The 23,285-nt window shown below is 38.3% G+C and overlaps 1 protein-coding gene across 2 annotated transcripts in view; it reads left to right on the plus strand.

Moving 5' to 3' along the window:
* Positions 1-21,992, plus strand: part of GNA12 (G protein subunit alpha 12) — a 47,520-nt gene extending 25,528 nt beyond the window's left edge. Inside the window, exons 3-5 of one of the 2 annotated variants that reach the window (XM_026083063.1) lie at positions 13,417-13,467; positions 13,733-13,798; positions 14,499-21,992. In XM_026083063.1, coding sequence (XP_025938848.1) covers positions 13,417-13,467; positions 13,733-13,798; positions 14,499-15,068 — 687 coding nt within the window. In that variant the 3' untranslated portion in view covers positions 15,069-21,992. The remainder of the gene's footprint in view (positions 1-13,416; positions 13,468-13,732; positions 13,799-14,498) is intronic. The other variant, XM_026083064.1, reaches the window with a different exon arrangement.
* The last annotated feature ends 1,293 nt before the right edge of the window (positions 21,993-23,285 follow it).

Raw genomic sequence — 23,285 nt, forward strand, 5'->3', positions numbered from 1 at the left:
TGAAGCGGGAGAGAACGTGTATAGTGTAATGAGTATATGCACAGGTTAAAGCCATGGTAGTGCATGAGGACACAGTAACTTTTATTCAATTTGCAGCAAGTATCTGCATTAGACAGGGTTATATACACTAATATTTCATTGTTAATGCTAGAGTCTTAAAAATAATTACAGAATGTTGTTTCTGGTGCAAGGCTCCACTTGCAGACTGGATTCAATCCTTCAATCCCAAACCTCATGCTGGAATGGAAACGGTTATATTTGTGTTCTGATGATGTAGGCTTTCAAAGTTTTTTGGTGTATTGAAGCAACATGCATTTCTTCAAGATCTAATGAAGGCTGGCAGAAGCATGTTAAAGAAAAGAGAGCTCCTGCTACTTTCTGTATTCTGATATTGGTGCTCATCTGACCCTACAGCTGGTTTTAGGGAGTTAGGCAAAAAAAGGCACTATAAAAGAAGAGGTCAGTAGTTTTCTGATAGCCTGATTCCCTGACATGGCTCACTATGCGCTCAGAAGAGTCCTGCCGAAGGTGCGCTTCAGCAAGTTCCAATTCTATAAGGCAACCTTTTCTACCTCATCTGTACATTCTCTGCAGTAAAACAGCTTGCTTTCATATTATGACTGGATCCTGTCCTCCCTCATAAAATAAATACAGTGAGAGAGGGGGATTCTAGTGTCTTTCCAAATTCTCTAAAGTGTTCCTTGGGGGGGGGGGAAATTAAGAGGTTAAGGGTTGGGGGACATTGGCTTTTTCAAAGGGGCCTTTAATGACTTTAATGGGATAATGGGTAATGAACTCTTTCTGGCTCTTCTGTGTATGCTAGTTTGTTGTAAGCTATGTAGGCTCAAGAACAAGTAAAAAGCATAGATGAGCTAGTGAGCAAAACAAATTAAAAACTAGGTCTGTTTTTATGAGGAAGTCTCATTGGCATATCTCCTGGATTTTTTTACTTTTTTGTTTTTTAATGAGAACAGATATTTGAAGTTGGCATTAATTCATTGTCAGTGCTGACCAGTTGCATCTAATGAGCCTAGGTTCCTTAAAAGATAGGACCTGGCAGAAAGTTGAAAAAGCAAATGCAGGTCGGCTGTCAGGCACTGATAACCTGCTCAGTTGCTTATGCTGTATTCTCACTAGCTTTCTAAACCTCAGTGTCTTTGCTGCAACTTCTTTTAATGATTCTAACTTTCTGTAACCTACTTTTCTTGTGTTATCTTACCTTCGCTACTAAGCCTGCTCTACTTGAAAACATTGAACGTTGTGTCATACTAGGGTTGAGCTTAACTTGGGCTATAGTTCTGTGATAGAGTATTTAGCGGAAATGCTAGTTTAGGAATGTTGCTTTACACTGTGTTCTTGCTTATGTTGGCACAACTGTTTCTGGAAGCTGTGCTGTAAATTGGGAAGCTGATCTGAGACAGTGCAACCTTGCAAAGGACTGTCAGTACAGCAGAGGTAATGACATACTGTGGCATCAGTGAAGCAACAAGCAGCTGGGATCACAAGTGGAGAAGACAAAAACTCCTTAAACTGGCACTTGCCAGAGCATCATGGAATCATGGCCATGTCTTACTGCCCTAATGATGCTTCATCCATGCAGTTTTTCCTCTTCCATAAATCTTTCCTGATGCTAAAATAGCTGTCTGTACCATGAGGATGCTCAATAGTTTTTAAAATGTTCGTGCTCCACATTTGCAGAGTATCTAAGTGTGTGGATATTGTCCAAAGACTCTGTTTCACAGGTATTAAGCATAGAGGAGGAGGAGTGAGCAAGAGGAGGAAAGAAACATATTTGACTTGTGATTTTTGAGTTTATCTGAAATTATAGCTGTGCAACTTTGTCTTGTGGCCTTATAGTGATGAGATGGAGGCTTTCATAATTAGATGACTTAAGGACACATCTGAACGTGGAATTGTTCCAGCAAATCTCTAGAGGTTCCATACTGCCACAGACTGACCAGATGATAATTGAACATTAATGGAGGAACCAGAGCTGTGAACTTATCTTCTCAAAGGAGAAGATTAAGCTTAATTAACTACCTTGCTTCTGTTTCTGAAGCTGTGCTAGCTGGGAGAGCATTTCTCTATTACAAAGGCAGAAGGCAGCATGATCTCTATCTTCTCATTAGTTTGCAGCTATACTTAAGCTCTATGAAGTGAACATAATTTGCTCTATTATTTACTTAGTATTTAGGTGGGGGAAAACGTCTTGGAAACATCATGCAAGATTTTCTGTTTGAGTAGGTGGAAAACAAGTTGCTCTGAGAAGTAATTTATTGACACCTTTCAAATGTCTCCTCTGTATACAACACAGATTCCTGCAGTTCAGACTGTGGCAGACTTGTGCTTCATTTGGCTTTACTCCTGAACAAACTGCTGGTGTTTGTCCTTAGAAGGTCTGCTCTCCACCCCACCCCCAAAGCCTCTTAATTTGACTTGCTTTCCTTGATACTCACTTAATTCTACTTTGGAAAACTCAGTAAAATCTTAAACTGAAAAAAATGGTGGTTTAATGATGGACTGTTTCCTATTTAACTCCATTTCTGAATTCTGTGTATTTAAGACTTTGATTCATCAAAATTCAATCTGGTCGGAGTACAGTACTGAATTAGTAATGGTGTTAGGTGTGGATTTATTGGGYGGGAGGCGAAAGAAGAAACTACTATGCCCTTTTTTCCTGTCTTTTCTCCCAGTCCTGCACACTCTGGGTGTGATCATATGGCTGTCCACAGTTCAGTAGGATAAGACCGGAGCTTTAACTGGGATTTTTTTATAGCCTAATCTGCTCAACAGTTTGCAGAATTTTGTTAAACCTCCTTCAGTTTCCACGGTGGCTTGGTGAAATTACCAATATGGATGAGGCCTTAAGGGTGGAAACTAAATCACTTATTCCAAATCACTTATTTAACATATTAGTTATTTTCTTTAGGTTAGTTTTAAGATTCTTATAGTGCTTGATTTGTATAAAGCAGATGCATTTCAGAGTGAATAAAAATAAAGCTTTCCATTTGATACATGGCTTTCATATTACTTGTGGGGGATTTTCCTCCATGGTAAGTTATTTTTAATAAGCCTGAGTTTCAAGATAGTAGCCTTATGATGATTGAGGACTGTGTCAAAGGGCACAGTAGCACATTAACAACTGCTTTAGCAGTCCTATTTTAATACGGTTACCAGCCCCACCTCACCCGTGATGAATTTTGAGTCTTCAGTCAGGGATGATCGATCTTTTAATGAATCAGCACCTGAACAGTTGTAGTTTTCAGCCCGGCATAACCAGGTAAATCCATTCCAATTTTGATTTCATAAGTGAAATGAATGATATGAATGATGCAGTAGGATGGACTGAAGTGAAGAATGCAGAAAAAGCAATCCTGAGTAATTTTTTATTCAGAACAAGTTTTGAAATGAAACAGTAAGAAATTTAAGTTACTGGAAATCTTCATACTAAAGCATCAGTAGTACTAAGGTTTAAGTGCACATTTTGAAGAACTACTTCTCCCATCATGACAGCCTACAGTAGGGGAGAGAATATTTGAAATCATTCATATGCCATGACTGGATATGATTAAGTAAAAGGTATTTTGAGATAATGACCATAAATCAGATCACAGAGAAAACTTGACTCAACTGTGAATGGAAAATAAAGTCTATTTCAGATCACTGAAGGTTGCAAGAGGTTCATTATCACTYATCCACTGTGTTGGCACTGGCACTGGAGCAGGAGAGATGAGGTTAGAGAGAGGACAGTCCATGAGTGAAACCCTCTCTCACAGATCCAAAGTACAGCTGTGAACTAATGCAATAAGTGTTCTTGGCATATGACATGATAAAAATTTGTCATCGCTGGTCAAGGAGTTTTACAGGGACATGTGATGGTCAAACATACTAGAAAGCGATACCAATGTCAATCTAAGGAGTGAGAGACCATAAGATGTGGCTGTTGAGTAGCTTCTTGGTACTAAATTTGCTAGCAAACACAGTGAAATTACTCTGATTTGAGAAGTCACTGGGGAAGCAAGCATGGTAACAACTGACAAAAACAGTGAACTTCATAGTTCAAATTTGGTTGATCTCTTAGAACTGACAAATATCAAGCTATTATTGAAAAAGGAGTAATTATTCCCTTCTAGGGCAAATGAGATATTTCTTGAAAATATAGATGGAAACTAGGCTGAGGAATCCCCCAAAGACTTGCAAATCTTGCATTCGATATAGTTTAGCCTATTGAGAACTGAAGATAATGGGCATGGTGTAAAACTTCAAAGAGCAGCATAAGCATGCTGCARTAATTTTCTGTACTCTAGGGTCTACGCACTTAAATTGCTTTTAAGGGAAACAAACTTTTAAATAGCACACCTGAGTGTAACTAAAAGTTAGYTTGCATTTTACTTCAGTCCACTTTTCACCTACAATCTAACTGATTTCAAATACTGAGCAGCTTCCTGAATCTTGCAAGTTCATCATTTTAATGTACATTGCATTTAAAAACCTCTTGGTTGTTTGCACACAGACAAAATGTTTCTAAGAAAATGGGAAAATCAGTTTTAAAAAAAACTTTTAAATAAGGATGAGGGGTAAATGGACTCTTTCTAGTCTTTATCATCATCTTAACAACATGAACACAGACAAATTTCAATAAAACATTTCTGAGCTGATATTTTCAGAACCATATATGCTGGAGCATTATGACACTTTGCAACAAATGCATTGGTGTAAAAGTGGAGTAGAAAGCACAATTCTGTCAGATACTCAAGGTTATGCCTGCTGTAAATGCATTCAAGTTGCTTAGCTTTCCAGCTGGCTGCCTGCCATGGAAAAGTCCAAGCTCAACATTCTCTCATGGCTGGTGTTAGCTGCTTTTTCAGCCCACAAGATTTAAGATATTTATTTCCCATTTCTTTATCTGATAAGATTTGAAAGGGAAACTCACTGGTACACTTGTGATTTAGTCTTAATCAGATAGCACTGCTGACTAGATTAATTCGTAAGGTAGTATTTTCCTGTCAATGACTATTGTAGTTCTACAGATGTCTTCTGTAAACAATGCAAGCTTCAGGTTTGTATGCTGAGCTGCTGAAAACAAAGTATGGGGCTAGGGTCACTTAATGTGATTATGCGTGATTCCTAGAGGCTGCTAAAAACATCCAGTTGCTTCTGAATTCCGATGCATTTGCTGGAAATGCACATTTTTGCATGGCGACTGTCTGCTGAGAATAAATAGGATAATTTCTTAGTAATTGAGCTGGATTATGGATGCACCTTTTACAACTCTGGATTTTATTAATTGTGGCAAGATTACTGCTTTCAGTTGCCTTCCCTTCTGCATTTTAGCTGACTGTCTGTGCTCAGAATCAGAAGTTGAGTTGGCAGGCGTTAGTTCAGCTTCGCAGAGAACCTCCGGTGTCCTAGATGAAAGGGCTCTCGCAGTAATTTTAGACAATGATTCACTTAGGCAGTTGGCAGGGAAACAGGAAGGAATCCTTTCACGAGGCGCTTACGACTAGGTCCCTCGTCCCCTCGTGCCAGGATGAGTGGGTGAGCTGGGCACGCTGCTGATGTTGGATACAGCAATGAGACTTYGACTGTTGTTTAAATGTAACCGTGTTTCTTCCTTATGAATTGGGTGTATATCTCCCATCATCTCCTCCTTGAATCTTGCTAGCTGCTAGGCAGGGAAGGCTACGAAGGCTGGTTAAGGATTTCTTTAGAACAGAAAAAAAGGAAAAGAAAAATGAGTCAACCCCAATAACTTAACCCTTTTGTACTGCGCTGACTTGTGCTTAGTGTTTTGTGGGTGGCCAGTACTGTTTTCTTTGCTATTGGCACCTGCTTTTCTTCCAGTCGATGCAAAACTGAAGGAGGAAAAGTGGTCACGAAGGGATAGTAAAGTAGGAGTAAAATCGAAATGGAAGGGATTTGTGCTAACGTCTCTTGAAGTTTGCAKTGTGGAATGAGCCGGCCTTAGCGCGTTCAGGGAGAGCTCCCTTGCTCCTCCAGGCTCTGTTGCTAGTGTGCATATTTGAGACAAGTGGACAGATTTATTAACATAGTATCAGGAGTAATTCATCTCCTCTATGTTCTGTGGGTGTAGAAATGCCTAGAATTTCAGGAAAACTAATTTCTTTCCTTGCAACACTTCTGAAAAGAGTTGCTGTTTTTAATTGGTGTAAAAATGTCTGTATCTGCATGGGGAGCTAATGTATGTAGGAGTTGCTCCATGTTTGCTACAAGAACTCTGTTTCTGTTAACAGGGTTTTGTAGATGTCAGTCTAAAATTCCACTCGATCACAGGGATCTACAGCTCTTATTGCTGATGCACGCATTCAGATTAGCCTAGAGTTTCTGGGGAAAATAAAATAAATATTCAATCACCTTTTTTTTTTTTTTTTTTTCACATGCCGTAAAGCATACAATATCAAAAGCCAGGAGGAGTCTGTAGAAAGCCATCCTGTGTTGGTCAGATGAACAAAATTTTTGCATTTGCCCCTTTGTGCTCAGCTGACAAAGAGTGAATTTTTAAAATATTTTCAAACTTTAACATCTGGTACCTGCACTGTGTTACTAGGCAGTAGAAAGAAGATGTAGTTTTTAGAAGAAACTTGGAGCCAAACAGTACTTTTTTTGTAGCTGGTGTGTTTGTAGGGTACAGATAGCAGCAACTTGGATAAGCACTGGAGCCGCTGGATGGGAGCCAATAGCTCAGTCTGTTGTTAAGGAGGAAGTTAAACAGCGTTGGAGAGATTCGACAGTTAGAATTCTGTATGGCTTAAATATGGAGAAGTGGTTAGTCTCTACCTAGTGTTTGGTGATTGACTGAAAAAATTTTGTTCTGTGCCAGTAAATTTTGGTGCCCAGACAGGATGTAGAATATTTGTAGAAGAGAATTAAGGTGTAGAATGGGCATAAGCATTTCGGCTGCAGCTTAGGTTTTACTTCAACATCCTTCTGAGCAAGCTCTTAACATGCACAGACATGCTTATCTCCTTGGAAAAGAGTAGTTTAGAATTCATGAGCTCTCACAGAGAACAGAATACAGTTCACACAGCAGTAAATCCATGCCCGGTTACCGGTGAGGCTGGATAAGAACTGGCAGGGGTTTTTTCGGGGGGTGGGGGTGTCTTTACAGTTGCCCCTCATGAGAATTTTAAACCTAGTTCTTCGGGGTTTTTAAGACTTCTAATTCCCTTGGACTCAGCCAGCGTTGGGAAAATGGAGCCATGTCTGCACATTCAAAGTTTACATGGATTATTGTGGCAGGATGTTAAGCTGCTCATTATGTTGAGTAGGTCTCACTAAAAAAAACTTTTCCTGCCTGTCTCTTTGCTGCTGGAATTTTGTTTTCTAATCTCAGCATCCAAAAAAAGTGGCTGATCTTGTATGCTCTCCAATATTTTAAAATACCAATCTGTGGTTGTCTTAGCCTACTTCTATGCTCCTAACCTTGCTCTTCCTTTGGGCCTCTGCCTTGGATATCTTGCTTTTGTAAAACATTTGAACTTATAACATTCAAACCCTTTACAAACATCAGGTGATCAAAATCCCAGGAAATACAGAGATATGAAGTCTCCAGTATTTTTGCCTGAAAAACAAAGATTTTACTTGCAAATTAGCTCTGTGTTTTCTGTTACTACGTGTCTTTGGCAGCCATAATAAAATAGCACCTTATACAAAGGGCAACTCTGGAGGAAATTATGTATCGATGCTTTAAGTCTATTGCATTCACGTATTTGAGATCTCAGAGCTTGGCACTGGGAGATTCTCAGTCTTGTTTCTGGGGTCTTCTGGATTTTGCCTGCATTTCTCAGCCCTGCTTCCGAGTGTTTTGCACCATCTGTGCATGGAGGGCGTGATGGGAACATTGCTGCTCTTTTTTTCAGGTCACTGTTGCTTCCACCTTGCGGATTCAGATGCAGTCTGTGATAGTTACAGTATCTGTTTCTCCTGGTATTTTCCTGTATTTGTGGGAATCTTGTTAGATCTGTATTATATGCTTCCTTGAGGTATAACATTTCCTTCCTGTGTGGTTTAATTTATCATCTGAAACAGGCTGAGACTGACAGGTCTACCTTAAATTGTTCACTCTAAATTTAGCTGCTAGAGACAGAATGATCAGGAAGGACTAAATTAATGTTATGTCTAAAGGGCCTTGGGACAAGGAAAGGAAAAAAGCCAATTTGGAACAGAGGGTCCCCTTTAAAGTCTCTTGGTTTAAAACAGAATTTAGAGGAACATTTTTTCCGAAGRAGAAGTTTGAAATGAGCCTTTTAGGTAATGAGAGAATAGTATGTTTCATTATCATTTGTGATCTAACCATCTGTCACTTTGAATAACTGGCTGAGGGTTGAAGTGGCAAGTTGATAAATTCTAGCCTTGCAGACCCTAACTTCCTACTACTGCATTTTTACAGCTATTTTAAAGTGATCTACATATGATCTGCTGTGCACTTATTTTCTCGGATTAAAAACTGCTTGGAACTTTGCCCAAGTTTTTTCTACTTGCTTTTTACAATGGGTCTGTCAATGGCAAAGGAAGCGGTGCCAGATTAGTTATAATATTTCTCTGGGGAGATTTCTTGTGTGTTATGAATCTAGCCTGAAGGCACAGAGATGTTAAATTCAATTAGTCATTTTTATGGTAATGTATTTGGAGCTAATGTTAAGGAAATACTCAAATAGTATAAAATATATAAAATAAAAGGGAATGAGTGTTCCTTCTTAGTTTTGCGGCTTTTGCTCCTTGAAAATTTTACTTGTCTTGTTCAAAGTAGTCTAGGATAAAAAAAAGATAGAGCTCTAGGATATTATTTCAGGGAGCAAGAGTATATTTTTTACAGTTAGCTTTCATCTTTCTCCTGCACTGCTCACTTTTTAAGCGAAGCGTACTGTTTTCTATGGCTTCACCAACTTCATAATGCGGGTAAGGCAGTTAAAAAGAAAAAATAAAATCCAACCATGAAGCTGCACTGTGGATCTTGTGGGCTCATTTTAGGCGTCCTGTTTGTGTTTCTCGATTCCCCCAGTTCCCAGATGTGCAGTGACTCATCCCCCGAACAATGGGAACAGCATCTCTTATTCCTCCTCTCGGTCCCAGTTGGCAAAACTGTTACTCAGAGGATATGTACTGCGGAGGGAGAAGAGATTAGCAGCAAGAGAATGAATCATCTGAGCGTTTGTGGTAACTCTTGTGTGGTGAGCAAGAAGTTAAGGAAGACTTATGGTCCATGCTGTGCTCTTGTGTACTAAAAAGGAGTATCTGAATTATGTAAAATTCATAACTCGGAGGTTACTCTCGCCTCCCCCAGCACTGTCCCAGACAATACGGGACATAGATGGAAGGCAGCCTTTTGACAGCTTGATTTATACTCAAGGAAAAAATAGCTAGCTGGTTTGTATCAACAGCAAAATAGATAATTGTCATCCTGCTTGTGATTTATTGATACAATTTTTGAATGTAAAATGTTCTAATAGAGCATCAGTTTAAAAAAAAAAAAAAAAATCCCAGTACAGACATACTTCAACTTACTGGAGCTATCTGCTGTAACTGTTAGGAAATGGTGCTTCAGGTCTAAATATAGTGCTGGTTGAGACGCAGTGAAGTCTTTCAGTTTCTAAATATTATTTATGAGTATTGTCAAAATATTTTTAAAAATGGAAATAGTGTTCCAAGAGTGAAATACAGTAAAAATCCTTCTTAAATCTGAAAAGCCAGAAGSTGGACAACCTTCTGTGCATATGGTTGATCTTAGGGAAGTTTCCTGAGCTGCTACAGTGTTTCTTGATACACCAGCCTGCAACAGATTGACATATCTGACTTGGGCTTTTGTTTGTTTTTTGTTGTCCCCAAAATGTGCTAAGCAAATGCACCATTTTGTGATATCTTTAGGTATTTAATTATAAATGCAGTGTAAATAGTACAAATAACTGACTACTTTGATTTCTACTCTGCTACTTGCAATCATAGTTCAAACAGATAATAAAGTTCAAAAATTTTTTCAAATATTTTCATTACAACCATTGAATAGTAAACGTGAATTGTCGATCTGCATAAAGATATTAAAAATATCTGAATCAATTGCAAATGTTAACTATTATATTTGCTGTCACTTTTATAGCAAGTCACGCTGGTAAGCCAGAAGTAACTAGCTAAGATCTGGAACACAAGTACATTTGAATCGCTAAGCCAGCTTTTGAATGCCAGTGAATGGCTAGATGACTTTGGAGAAACCCAAAGAATTTGAGTTGAAAAAGCCAAAAAAGCTTATTTCTGGTCAGTGTCTTCAAGAGAAAAAAATGTTTAACGTATGAGTGACAGTTGATGCTTTTAGGTTTCAATATTATTTTTCCTTAAATGGAAAATCTGTTTTAATAAACTATTCGTGTGTGCGTGTGTTTGTGGAAAATATGTATGTACACACCCTGTGCATGTGAGGTAGCTCTACGTAAACGATAAATGCTTTTCCTGAGTTGAGGGAGTTCCAAATTGCATTCAAGTGCGACTTTGGTATGCACCTAAATAAATCTAAGTTTTAGATCTAATTAATATTGCTATCTTTTTCCTATACTTTAAAAGGAAAAAAGCTGGAAGTTTAATGAATGTTCAGCTAATATAGTTGTTCTAAATAAAAGTACTGATACAAAGCAGTCCTAACACTTGAAGTCTCYTTTTCTTCCTCATTTAAATAAATTACATGTTACTGATCAAGACATTGGTGTTGTCTGCGGTTGTTCCTTGATGCCTGCTTGATGAACCTAAATACCCCAAGAGCAGCCCAGCTCCTCAAAAGCAACCAATTTTTCCTGTGAATCAGCCTTAAGGTGTAGAGCAAGGTTGCACAAGGTGTCCTTGGAGCAGGAACTGAATCCGCAGTACTGTATTCCTGTGTTACGGCCTTTATCAGGGAATCGGCTTTGAAGTAGCGGGTGGTTGGTTGGTTTTTATTTTTTCCCTTAAAGTTTGTGTGCTTTAATGTTTTGAGCTATTCTTAGCTCTGAACCCTCTGGAGCTCGTGGGGGTTTTGTTGTTTTGACTGGAAAGAGATATTTTGACTTAAGTACTGGATATCTTTCAGTTCTGTGCTAGAGGAGAGTATTCAGGCATCGTCGGCTCTGTCGGTTCCTGCATGTGCTGTTCACACCTGTTCCAGCAATCCCACTTGGTTACCCTGCTGTCCAAGTGTTTCGCAAATACTGCTTAAAATTTCCTTAAGTGAATCGTTTGGCTTATTTACAAGTTGTGAAGAGCTTTGTAGGAAACTAAGCCTGTCTGTTTTCCCTAAATCACTGAAGAAACGATTATATATTTTACACTGATCAGATTCTTTTTTTACTTTTTAAGTATGCAAAATGTTAAAACGATTGGTGTGTGCAAGGCAGGAAACAGGGGAGGCACAAGCCATAAATCAGGTGAAGTTGCTTGTGTATCCCAGCAGTTTACATGCGTACAGCTGTTTCCTCTTCCGAGCGTGGGAGGGTATATGGACAAGGCAAGGACTCTTAAAGCAACTCGGTGGAAAAAAGAACAAGTTGCATCAGAGACAGCCCATTCACAGTCATGTCGCACATCTAAAGGCATTGTCTAGGACAAAACACAATAGATAAGATTTTTTTTATTATTATTTTTTTTAACTTCAATGATCTTTTCCTCTTGGGCTCTCCCATCTCCTAAATATGACTAATGCTTTACAGGAAGACCTTTCTTCTTATTCCTGTGGTCTGTGATATCTCTTCTGATCCAACAGCGTGCCAAAAAATACAGGAAATTACTTTCACCTTATGAAAATTCATGATTGTAAGGAAGCTCTTAGAGCAATTGTTCTTTGGAAACTTCTCCCCTCCCCAGAAAGTCTTTTTTTTTTTTTTTTTTTCCTACCAGCAATCCACTGTAAATCTTTTGTGATATATGGTAGCTCTTTGTAAATATGCAAGTTTGGGCTCCTTTCTGAAGAAACACCTTCAGTTTTACATGTTAGAAGATAAGTTACAGCTCCTTTGTGTCTGTGCCTTATGCTGAAAGTGTGTACTTGTGCAGTACACTGGCTCCTCTGATCTCCAGTCTGATTCTTTAAAAAAGTGCCAATGCAATAGTTCATTTTGAAGTTGCACTGGAAGGAAATAATTTAGTTCTGCTGTCTCAAGACTATGGTACGGAGGAGAGTGTATGATTTAAGGATTTTTATTGCTTTTTGAATCTATGAGGTGATGTTACAAGAATATTCTCATTCTGAATTAGGAATGTAGTGAGGGTAAGTACTGTCAATTTGGTCATTACTTGGCCCTGGGCTGCACCATGTAACGTGTCCATTGCCTAGAAATATTAGAAAGCAGAAGGGCTTTTGCTTTATCTTTTCTATGAGGCAGCTGCAACTGCAAGACTGGTGTCCTAAACAGTGAAGAATGCTAACTTAACAGATCAACTTCACCTGAAGAAATTAAATGGAAGTGTTTGAAGGAGAATGGGCTTTTGCCAAGGATAGTTGCATTCCAAAAGGAAAGTTGAAGTCTTCCTCTACATGGAAACAGTTTTATTACTTTTCAGAAGTATGTGCAGGCTTTCTTGTATCCACTAATGTAAAACAGCACTTGGTTTGAGTGTAGCATAAAAGCAACTGTGTTGAAAAAAACTGTTACACATTTTTCGCATGAGAATGAATTTTCTTTGTAAATATTACTTATATTCTTCTTTTCAATATAACTGGTAAAGGATCTTCTACAACATCAGCAAATCCATTGAGCCTAAAAGGTCAACTGTTTAGAAGGAAAAGTCCTTCAGGATGTTTTTGGGAGTTCAAAGGTTTTTTTTGTTTTGGACAAACAAGTCTCGCTTAAATTATCACTATAATAATAAGCTGTGGATGACTTAAATCTTTCACTTTTCTACAGATATGCCAACCAGTCTAGGATGTGCTTTTCTTCATTGTCAGGAATTTAAAAACAGAATATATTGGCTTCTAATAAATACATTTCATTTTTATTCTTGCTCAGTGTGAATTAACTGCATTCATCATAGAGGGGAAAAACTAATTCTTTAAGCCAAAGCAAAGAACTGCCTTTAATAACACTTTCTTTTCATTGTAAAGATTCATTCAGTAACTTGAAGCATTTATTCAGTACTCTACTCAAAACTTTGATATTTCTTGAAGTAATAGAGAATTGGTTTCAGAAGAAATACTACCTTATCTACACTTCTGTAGTATACTGTAGCTGCTCCACTTCATTCCAACAGCTGATGTGAACTCAGGTATATAGTACTTTTATTATTACAGTTCCTTAAGCATATCAGGATGCTGTCAAAACTTCGATTTCCAAGATTTGTATGTTAGACTTCAGTACATGTTGGAAGGTGAAAATGCTATAATTCAATTTAAATTGCTATCCTAGAAAAAAGTTTAGTTCCCATCTTTTTCCTTTTCCACAGGGTGAATCGGTGAAATGCTTCCTGGATAACCTGGATCGGATTGGTCAGCTGGTAAGACAAAACTTCTTTTTGGACCAGAAGAGTTCAAGGACATAAGACATTAATCATAGCCCATCTAGGCTACTTTTTTTTTTTTATTGCATTAAAATAACTGCATCAAAATACTTTACTCTAGAAATAGTAAACTCCAGCCTTATGAAACTGAAGACGAGTATTTTTTCTTTCTCTTTCTTTCTTTCTTTCTCTTTTTTTTTGACAGACAGCAGATACTAATTTTGTAAAAGCTGTATTTATGCATGTTTTCTTCTTTTATTAGTCCTTCTGTGCAGTCTTGGGATCTCCTTCACTTTTCATGATGACCTGCTGGCTGCTGCTACTTAAGGTAGCAGAATGAATCCTTACCAAAAAAAAAAATTACTATCACTTTTAAGATGGAAAATCGGTAATGAGAATGACTCTGTCAGGAGACTTGGAGGAGAAAGGACAGGAAATAATCTTCCTAAATAATAACAGCAGTAAGCTTCTGAACAACAAGTTGCTCTATAGTGGTGAGCTGGGCCACCACCTGCGGTAGTACATGTTGCTATACTTACTGGTCACGAAGCGTGAACTTGGAAGAAGTGTTTCTGCTAAAGTTTGCACGATATGCTTTGTAAAAACAGGTGAATTCTGAAAAATTCAATTTCAAAAACATTATTCAGTGATGATTTGGAGATCTGCTTTACTGAATGCTATGTACCTGGCGATAACATTGTGGGCAAGAATTTCATAATGATAAAATAAACTTCAGCATAAAAATCGGAGGCTTGAAGGATAAAAATGTGAACGTTTGTCCTATATCTTTTTTTCTCATATGTCTCTGAATCTTTTGGTGGCTGTTTACCAGTGCGTTGAGATAATTGGTCAACAGTCCGTTATTTTGAAGTTGAGTATTCATTCTTCACCTGATATAGTTTGAGTCCATCGTGCAGTGAATTCCTAAAAAAGCTCTTTTGATTTTTTTTCCTATCACTTTAATACTGTGCTTTGTTTTGTTTTTTTTAACTATCAATAGACATTTGACACTCTTCTTTCTTTTGCAGAATTATTTCCCCAGCAAACAAGATATTTTGCTGGCTAGAAAAGCCACCAAAGGAATAGTAGAGCATGATTTCATCATTAAAAAAATACCTTTCAAGATGGTGGATGTAGGTGGACAGAGATCTCAGCGTCAGAAGTGGTTCCAGTGCTTTGATGGAATAACTTCAATTTTGTTCATGGTCTCCTCCAGTGAATACGATCAGGTTCTCATGGAAGACAGGCGCACAAACAGACTTGTGGAGTCCATGAATATTTTTGAGACAATAGTCAATAACAAGCTTTTCTTTAATGTTTCTATTATCCTATTCCTCAACAAGATGGATCTTCTTGTAGAGAAGGTAAAGACTGTCAGCATTAAGAAGTATTTCTCGGACTTTAAGGGTGACCCTCACAGGCTAGAAGATGTTCAGCGTTATCTGGTGCAGTGCTTTGACAGAAAGAGGAGAAACCGTAGTAAGCCGCTCTTCCATCACTTCACCACTGCTATAGACACTGAAAACATCCGCTTTGTGTTTCATGCCGTGAAGGACACGATCCTTCAAGAGAATCTGAAGGATATTATGTTGCAGTGAAGGAGAGCAGACCATATTCTGTTAAAATTTGCCAGAGGGTTAGATCAAAGTTTTTATTCTTTCTTTATGGCCCTTGCATGTGGTGTAGGACCCATGCTATTTACTTGGCTCAGGAATGCTGTAAACTAGCCAGTCCAAACAGAGGAGCTATAGGCCGAAGGAGTCAAATGTTGATGTTAGCTACTGAATCATTTGGACTAGAAACACTACTGAAACATGGCCATTGTAGGTRTTCTGTACCTAGTTTGGAATACTGAATAACATAACCACCTTCTGCCTTCTTAGAAATTTTTTTTCTCTGACAAACCGTGTAAGGAAGACACTTTGTTTTAAATGAATATGTTTATTTTCAGAGACACTAGTCATACAAACTGCCTTTTTTTGTAGTTTGGAGGTGCTGAATTAATCAAACTAATCTAAAACATAACAAGATTGGTAGCTGTATTGGAGAATGTTAACAAAGTTGCGTTCTTAACCCTTGGGTATATAACCAGATCTTGTGTGCGCATTCAGTTCTGCCGAGGATCTGGAGTCCACTTTTCAAGGTGGATGCACAGCTCTTGTCTGAAGGTTTTGCATGAGTCTCCTGAAGCAAAAGTCTGAGATAGTCTGTATAAAGGAAACCCATGTTGGAGTAAATTGGGTGGGAAATCTAAGACCTGGCTGATACGGAGAAGGGTTTATTTTGCACTATGTGTAAAGGGTGTTACATCATGGGGAAACAGACTTCCGTGGTAAAGCAGCCTGTGCTAGAACATCTGACCACGTATGTGCACAGCAGGTGCTTTAGTGAGATGTACTTCATGGCAGTTCAGCCCTGCTCTCACACCTGCTGTTGGCAGCATTTGTGAAGGCTCAGTATCTCGCATGACAGGGCTTTATCTGTATTCAAAAGTATGAAAGCTGATTAAACTCTTAAGCAAAGGTTTTGGTAGTACAGCAGCTGCTGGATTAGTTCCTGAAAGCTGACCTTATAGGAAGACTGAACACTCTAGAGATCCCAGTTTTACAACTGCACTGATGTATTTGGACAGCAGGACCTTGCTGTAAAATTAGCCCTTAATCTGTGTCTTAATGGGATCTTTAGCCTGTATTAATGCACATGTAATTATGAGTACAGTCAAGTTTAGAGTTGCCCATTTCAGGCAATGGTTTGTGTGTAAAGTTGCAAGAGGCGATGAATAATGTTGTTATATGAACTGTTAATTTCCTAGCTTTCTCAACTCGTGTAACTATCAGGTGCCTTTCCATGTACAGATATATCAGATCTTTTCTATTACAGTGGGGTACATGGACAAACTTAAGATCTGCCTTTTATCTCAACATTGTAGTGGTATCTTTTAGGTAACTTTTAAACATAGTTTACTGTGCAATTTGTGTCGTAGTTTTATCCAAGAATAAAACCTGAAGGGCTGTTTATACACATACAAAGTCAGCAGGTTCCCTGGAGTTCTTATCCCCTTTGAGACTGTAATGGCATGTCAAAACAAGCAACATTTTACTTCAGCTGGTAATCCCATGGGAAATGTGTTCTAAAAAAAATCCTGTTCCGTTGTCTTTTCATGTTAATTTGGATAAAATCTGGAATCTTATTTTTTTCCTCTGAAGTTTGCAGATGTTCATATCAGTGTATAGTTTCCTAATGTAGTAGGCTATCGGCTTGCTTCGTGCAGACTTCAGAGTGAAAAAGATGTGGCTATTTTATAATGTTATAAAACACGCATAGTACTGAGGTAATAAGCAAGTTAAAAGTTGCAGACAGGAAAATCTAATTTAAATTTAAGCTTCCATTACTTAGCAMACTTAGACAGGAATTAGCTTCCTTGTAAGAAGTCTTATTTTTGCCAGGACCAAGTCTGTCTTTTTAATGTTTATTCATTTTTAAGCTTGAAGGCAAAATGTCATGCGAGTCTTCAATCTTCAGCTGGGGAAAAATCTTAAGATTATTACATTTGAAAAGGTAAACGTTTTAACACAAATTGATGCAAAAAGCAGTTACTCGTTGTAGAGGGCTCACTTCTCTAAGCTAGCTCATTTGCTTGACTCGAGACTAAGGTATTGTTCCAATACTTTCAAATATTCTTGGAGTGCTAGTAGTGACCTCCACTTCACACAGGACACTGGGATTTGACTTTATTTCCTAGTTTTTTGTGAGTTTTATTGTTTCACTAAGTTCTCTGGATGGGCTAATATGTTTGTTTTCTCAAATGAGTTAAGCATTCCCTTTCAACTGTATCTTTCTAAGGAATTACCTCAGTTTTATGTCTGCATCTACTGTAGTTTTACCTGGGAGGCATAGCATGGAATTTCCTGTTTTGTTTTTCTCTTCATGGTCATCTATGGTTTTGTATCCTTAATCACCTTATGGATTTGAAACTAAGAACAGAGCTAATAATACAATGTATATTTATCTAAGTAACTTAATCTGTTGCACCTGGAAAAGAAACAGCATGAGATGTCTTTTATTGAGCTGTCAAGCTTGCTAGTGAATTTTTTTATATGATATGGCAATTTTGCACAATAAATCAGAGTTTTAGGGAACCAGGTTGATGACCTCAGGCCCACTATCACCTTTCTTCTTTCTGTTGATAAAATGGGCCTCAACACAATGCTCTAGACTGCAGATGGAATCAGTAGTTTTGGCTCTGTAGAATCTGGTTTTTGTAGGCTCTGTTTTCTGTCTAACTTTGGTTTGGTATTAGTGATTCACACCAAGAATGCAAGATCAAGAAAATCTTTTTGTACAGGTCAAGCACTTCTCAAGCTTGCAACGGATCTGACCCATGACTGTTTGAGGGAGAAGGGTTGTTGTTTTTTTTTTTTGTTTTGTTTTAAGTGGCAGGTATATTTCCTCTGCTGCTAAATACAGGATCTACTTCTTACCACAGCTGAGATTTGGGGTGTTTTTGTTTCTCCAAGGTAAGCTGCAGTACAAGAAAGCCAGAAATTCATATTAWGGTAACTCGGTTAATTACTAATGCAGAACTTAAGTAGCTTAGGTTGTACAATTATCTCAAGACAGACTTGATCCATTGCTCAGTGCTTTCAGAAGAAACAACTGGTGACTTTATTTTAAGTGACATCCTGGAGAACTTTACAGGTAAACACAGCTGGGGACAACATCTTTTTTTGTTAACTTTATAGGGTTATTGTTCATTTGACTAGTCAGGAAATGGGTCACAGGCAGGATGATAATCAGATGGAGGCCTTGAACAACTACTTAAAAGAAGGCCTTTTTCTGCCCCTGCTCTGATACCCTCAGATCATTGGCGGGGGTGTTCCAAATGTGTTGTCCCTTGCAAGGACAAAGGGAGGAAGTGCTTGCAGCATGTGCGTTCAGGGGAGATTTATGCACTCTTGCAACTTTAAAAGAAAAACTAACTATTGAGAGTCTTTTATCAAACACTACTTTGTATTTGGTGTCCTGAAAACAGGACTTTAAACTTTAATATAGAGTGTCAGTCAGTGCCATTCCTTCAAATTGTGATGCTATCGTTTTCTGAACAGGCTAATTTTTAGACAGCATTACCAGTTGAGATAGTGGATTGGAATTAAAAATGAAGAATAGGTTTTTTCAGAAATATTTTGTATAAATGGCATATTTAATAGGCAATTGTCACTTTAAAGCAATTATATAGTTTTAATGTTAAAGATATTAAAATTATGGAACTGAAATTATTGGTTGCTCAACTTTACACTACAACTCATGAAGATGTGTTTAGTTTGACACTAAGTTTTGGTCTTATTTCATCCAATACAGCAACATAGATTATTTGACTTGTTAATTTTGATAAATATATTTAGATTTTAAAAGTGCTACAGTCAAACCTAGAACTAGGCATGATACAAGCATGAAAGAGCTCCTGAAGATGACTGTTTTTGCAGGCTTTCAGAGCTAACTAAATATTGACCTCCCACCAAGCAGACATAGTGAAGAAGTGTATTAATTGCAAGAAACTGTAGTGAAATGGTGTAGGAAGAGCTCATCTATATGTGGCACTGCAGACCAAAACTTCATTCTACTAGGATAGCCAAAGTAGTTTTTGGTGTGAAAAAGAGTCCATTTGGAGCACTTCCCACCCCCCACCCTCCAGGTATTCAGTAGTTCTGGTTATTGTAATTTGCAAAGAATTCTAGAGTTAAAAGAAATCAAAGGAATAGACATGGAACCACTGAAGAAACTAGCAGCTTTTTTAATAATAGACAATTGTCTTCCACAGAATATCATTTTTGTTAAATGTGCCCTTTGCCTTCTTTAGATGTTTGTCTTTCTGGATGTTAAGTTCCACATTTTGACATCTTTTCTATGTATGTACCTTCTCAGTTTTCCTGGAAAAAAAMCAAAATTCTGCTGCAGAGAATTATAGAAATTCTTTAAAAGCCCCCTATGATTTTCAGATGGTGAGTTTTGACATCTGACTTAGCTTTGCTTATGTCATCAAATTTTCAGTGGTACTTGCTGGTTTGGTGGACAATTTGATGCGTGCCAACTTGAGACAAAAACAAAATATGCAAGAATACCTCCATACAGCGCAGTTTGTCTCATAAACTAAGCCTTGATCTCTCATAATGAAAACTATATTGATTCCTGTAGGTTTACTATTACTCTCTTCTATATTATTCTTCTAGTATAAAATCATGTGGTGCAGTCAGGGGATTTCATATAGCACTGCCAACTCTTTACCTCAGTATAGTCTTTATTAATTCTGTAACACAGGAAGTGGTGGGTAGAGTGTTTCAGTAGCAAATGTAGAACATCTATCCTTAATTTTGTAAATGAGTTTTTAACAGATTTCTAGGGAGCGTCCATTATAGGACAAGAGTCTTGACTGGCATGGTCTGCGCTGGACTTGGGCTGAATTAATATTGTCTCCACACATTTCTAGGTGAGGACTGTCTAGCTTAGTGAGGAAGTGTATTGGCAAGACAATGCAAGACCCAGTGCTTTTTGATATTACCTGTTTTGTAATTAGCTGGGGTGATCTCTGCTTTGTGCTGTGAAGTGGACACTTCTTTTTTTTTTTTTTTTTTTTTTAACACTAATTTTTTTCTTGCATAGATGGAAATGAGTAAAGCCAGGATATTTGGAGCTGAAACTGCTGTTCTGCTAACCAGGTGATGCTATCTCTTTGCTCATCTTGGTGGTTGAACGGTTTAGCTTGATTCTTTAAGTTTTTATCTTTCTAATGGCATTTGGAAAGCAGTGTTAAAGTTTGTCTATGTGTTGATATGCTTGTCTTCGTATGGGTTGGGGAGGAGTATGGAGGTACTAGACTGCCGGTGCTGGTGGTTCTGTGCCTGGCTTGACATACTGTATCACAACCAAGCTCTTGGCACATGTCCGTAGGTCTCATCTTCTGTCTGATGTGAAAGTAATCACAGTCAGAGACAAGAAAGAGCAGCACTGACTTCCAAGATGGGCATTCTGGTAAAAAGCCAAAGTATGTTGGAAGGGAGCAAGAGAGGGGAGCTATTTTCGAAACAGATCCCAAAAGCTGATGGTGCTTGAAGACTGTGTATTGAAATGAAATGCCATCTGCATTGACCCCAGATGCTTTGACTGACTCCAGGAGAGCTTTTGGCTGTGTGTGTGTTAACAGCGGTGTGCTGCCACTGCTGTAGCTGCACACCCTTCCATTGAAATCTCTCTTCATCTGCCTATAAGTGGGTGCTAAAACTCAGTTCCTTCTAAGATAGGGTATGCAGATCTCTGGCCAGACAATGTATCTTACTCCATGCTAACAGCTACTTAACCTTTCTTCAAGGTATCAGACTGTGAGAAGTATTTCAGGGGAATGGCTAGTCAAGAAACTGTTTTCATTATTTAAATGAAAAGTACAATTTGAAGGAGAGCAAAATTTTTGGGGGGGTAAGCAGGACCTGAGGAAGAGCTTCTTATGAAGGAAGCAACTGATTTTGAATAGCACTGCTTCTCTGCTAATGCTTCCCGGAAATCTTTTGTGCTGAGCTTGTGTGCAGGTGAATTGGCCCAAAAGCTGAGAGAAGATAGGGAGAGAGGGGGATGTGGAAGACTGATGATCTTTTGGCAGTTTGCAAGGCTTGGAAAGTGTGCTTGGTAGACTTAGGGTTGGCAACTTGTGTTCAAACTTCCATTCACCTTGTAGCCATTACAGTCTATAGGATAAAGAGTGTTTTTCCAGTGAACATGTTATGTTATCTGGAACGTGTAATGAGCTTGAATTGCTGATACACATTAAGCAGTATTTCTGGGGACTCCACTTAACAAAATGGCTAGTATTTATTGCTCTTGTGATGAGTTGTCTTGTTTATGGAATCAATATGTATGAAAGCAAATTGAGAAAACACTAAGTTATCTTATGACACAATCATGTAGATAGGAAGCCAACTGAAATGTTATCCTTTATTCTGCAATTTACTTGCTCTGTGGTGCCTATGCATTGTAACACACATACTATGCAATATCATTCTTTTTTAAACCCGTTCACTGCATTGGGCAGGAAAGGCCTGAGTTTAGCCTTAATTTTCTAACAATTCACAGGAAAGTACTTTAAAAAAACAGTAACAAACTAAAAGAAGGTGAAAAATGCATAAAGTAAAAGCACAGTTCTAGACCGCTCACATAAGTGTCTTTCTAGCACCAAAACAGCATCCACAATAGAAGCAGCTACTTGCTGTAATAGTTTCAATTTATGAAAACTGTGTACTAGATAAAATTATATTGTGATGTGTAAAAAGTGTATTTTATAGCTTTGGTGACTTAGTTTACTGTTTTGTATATATGAATTTTATAAATCTATTAAAACATGACTTGTTATACTGTTCTTTATGGGTTATATCTTTCAACAGAGTCTAGAGTGTGACTTTTTTTTTGCTTTGTTCAAACATTTTCTGCAAAAAAGCTGCTTTTTGAATAAATTACAGCATGGACTGCATGAAACTACAGCTATCATGCAATAAAATCTTGTTCTGTAATCTTTATATATCTCCCACCTCTCCAGTTCTGGTCTGAATCGTTCTTCCTGAATGTGTCCAAGAATTGAAGGCTGGTGAAACATCACCCTATGTAAAACTCGCAACTCGTTCATCTGTGGCATTTCACTAGCTCATTTAGGCATTTGAACTGATGGGAAGTGGAGGGGGAGATGCAGCTAGAAGATTTTGTGCTGATATGTTGAAAGCCCAGCCAGGGAAGATAGTAAGCCTGTTTAGCTGGCAGCAGTTGTTAAACTGATTTATCTGCCACTGGGTAGGGTCTGATAGTAGGCCCATGAACTACACTTGTTTTTCCTGATGCCCAGTCCCCTCTGTCAGACTTGCTTACGTGTGTGCTGGGCTATCCTACTACCATGCAGACCCACTGACCTTTGGAGAGCCCTCAGTAGCCTCCTCTTACAGTATTGCCATCCTGGCATCAACTAGGTCTACCAGGATTTGAGCTCCGATTCTTAGGAATGCCTTTAACCTTTCCTCACTTGTGCTTTGAAAGGTCACCTCTGACAGATTTTTATTGCAAATCTTAACTGTTTCTTGTGTAAACTGCTAATGCGCTGTCAGTGACGCTGGCAAGTGCACGATCTGAACCACTTCCTGGAGCGTTGCTTGTCCTTTTTACTGAACTTCTGAAATGTTAGGTTCTCAGCTACATTAAGCTTTGGGGAATGATTGAGTTTATTTTTCCCGAGAGGTGCTGAGTGCTTTTAGGTACCAATGCATATTGTCAGTGTTCAGCTTCTCTGAAAATAAGGTCAGCTCAAATGCAGATTATGTATATAGTAATAGGAGGCTTCTAAGTGCGATCCCATATGTGCTAATTTGATCAGTACTCAGGTACGAATGAACAACAGCAGCTCCAAGTGATCCCTTTGGTCAGCCCCAGGAAAGCAAATAGAAAACTCTTCTGGGCCAAAATATTCTTGTGAATTATGGTCTTGCTGAAATTGTAACAGGGGCCAAGCCAGGCTTTTGAGATGCTTGACCAAAAGAGGGAAAGGGGTTATTTTAAAGCGCCACTTTTCTCTGCTACAAAGCTGTTTGAGGTTTGGTTTGTTTTAATGGAGTTTCTCTGCTGTCCAAATTGCTCGATCTCTAAAGCTTTAACCAAAATAAGAAATGTGTTGTCACTGAAGTGTCTAGCCAAGGTCAGTCTTTCTCTGCTCAGTGGTCATAAGCAGGTGTTTGAACTGCCCCAATCTCAGTGGGATTTAAACACTGACTTGAAATACCTGGTGAGAGGCT

This window comes from Apteryx rowi, unplaced genomic scaffold (genome assembly GCF_003343035.1).
Source record: "Apteryx rowi isolate R43461 unplaced genomic scaffold, aptRow1 scaffold_6, whole genome shotgun sequence".
NCBI classification, from domain to species: Eukaryota; Metazoa; Chordata; class Aves; order Apterygiformes; family Apterygidae; genus Apteryx; species Apteryx rowi.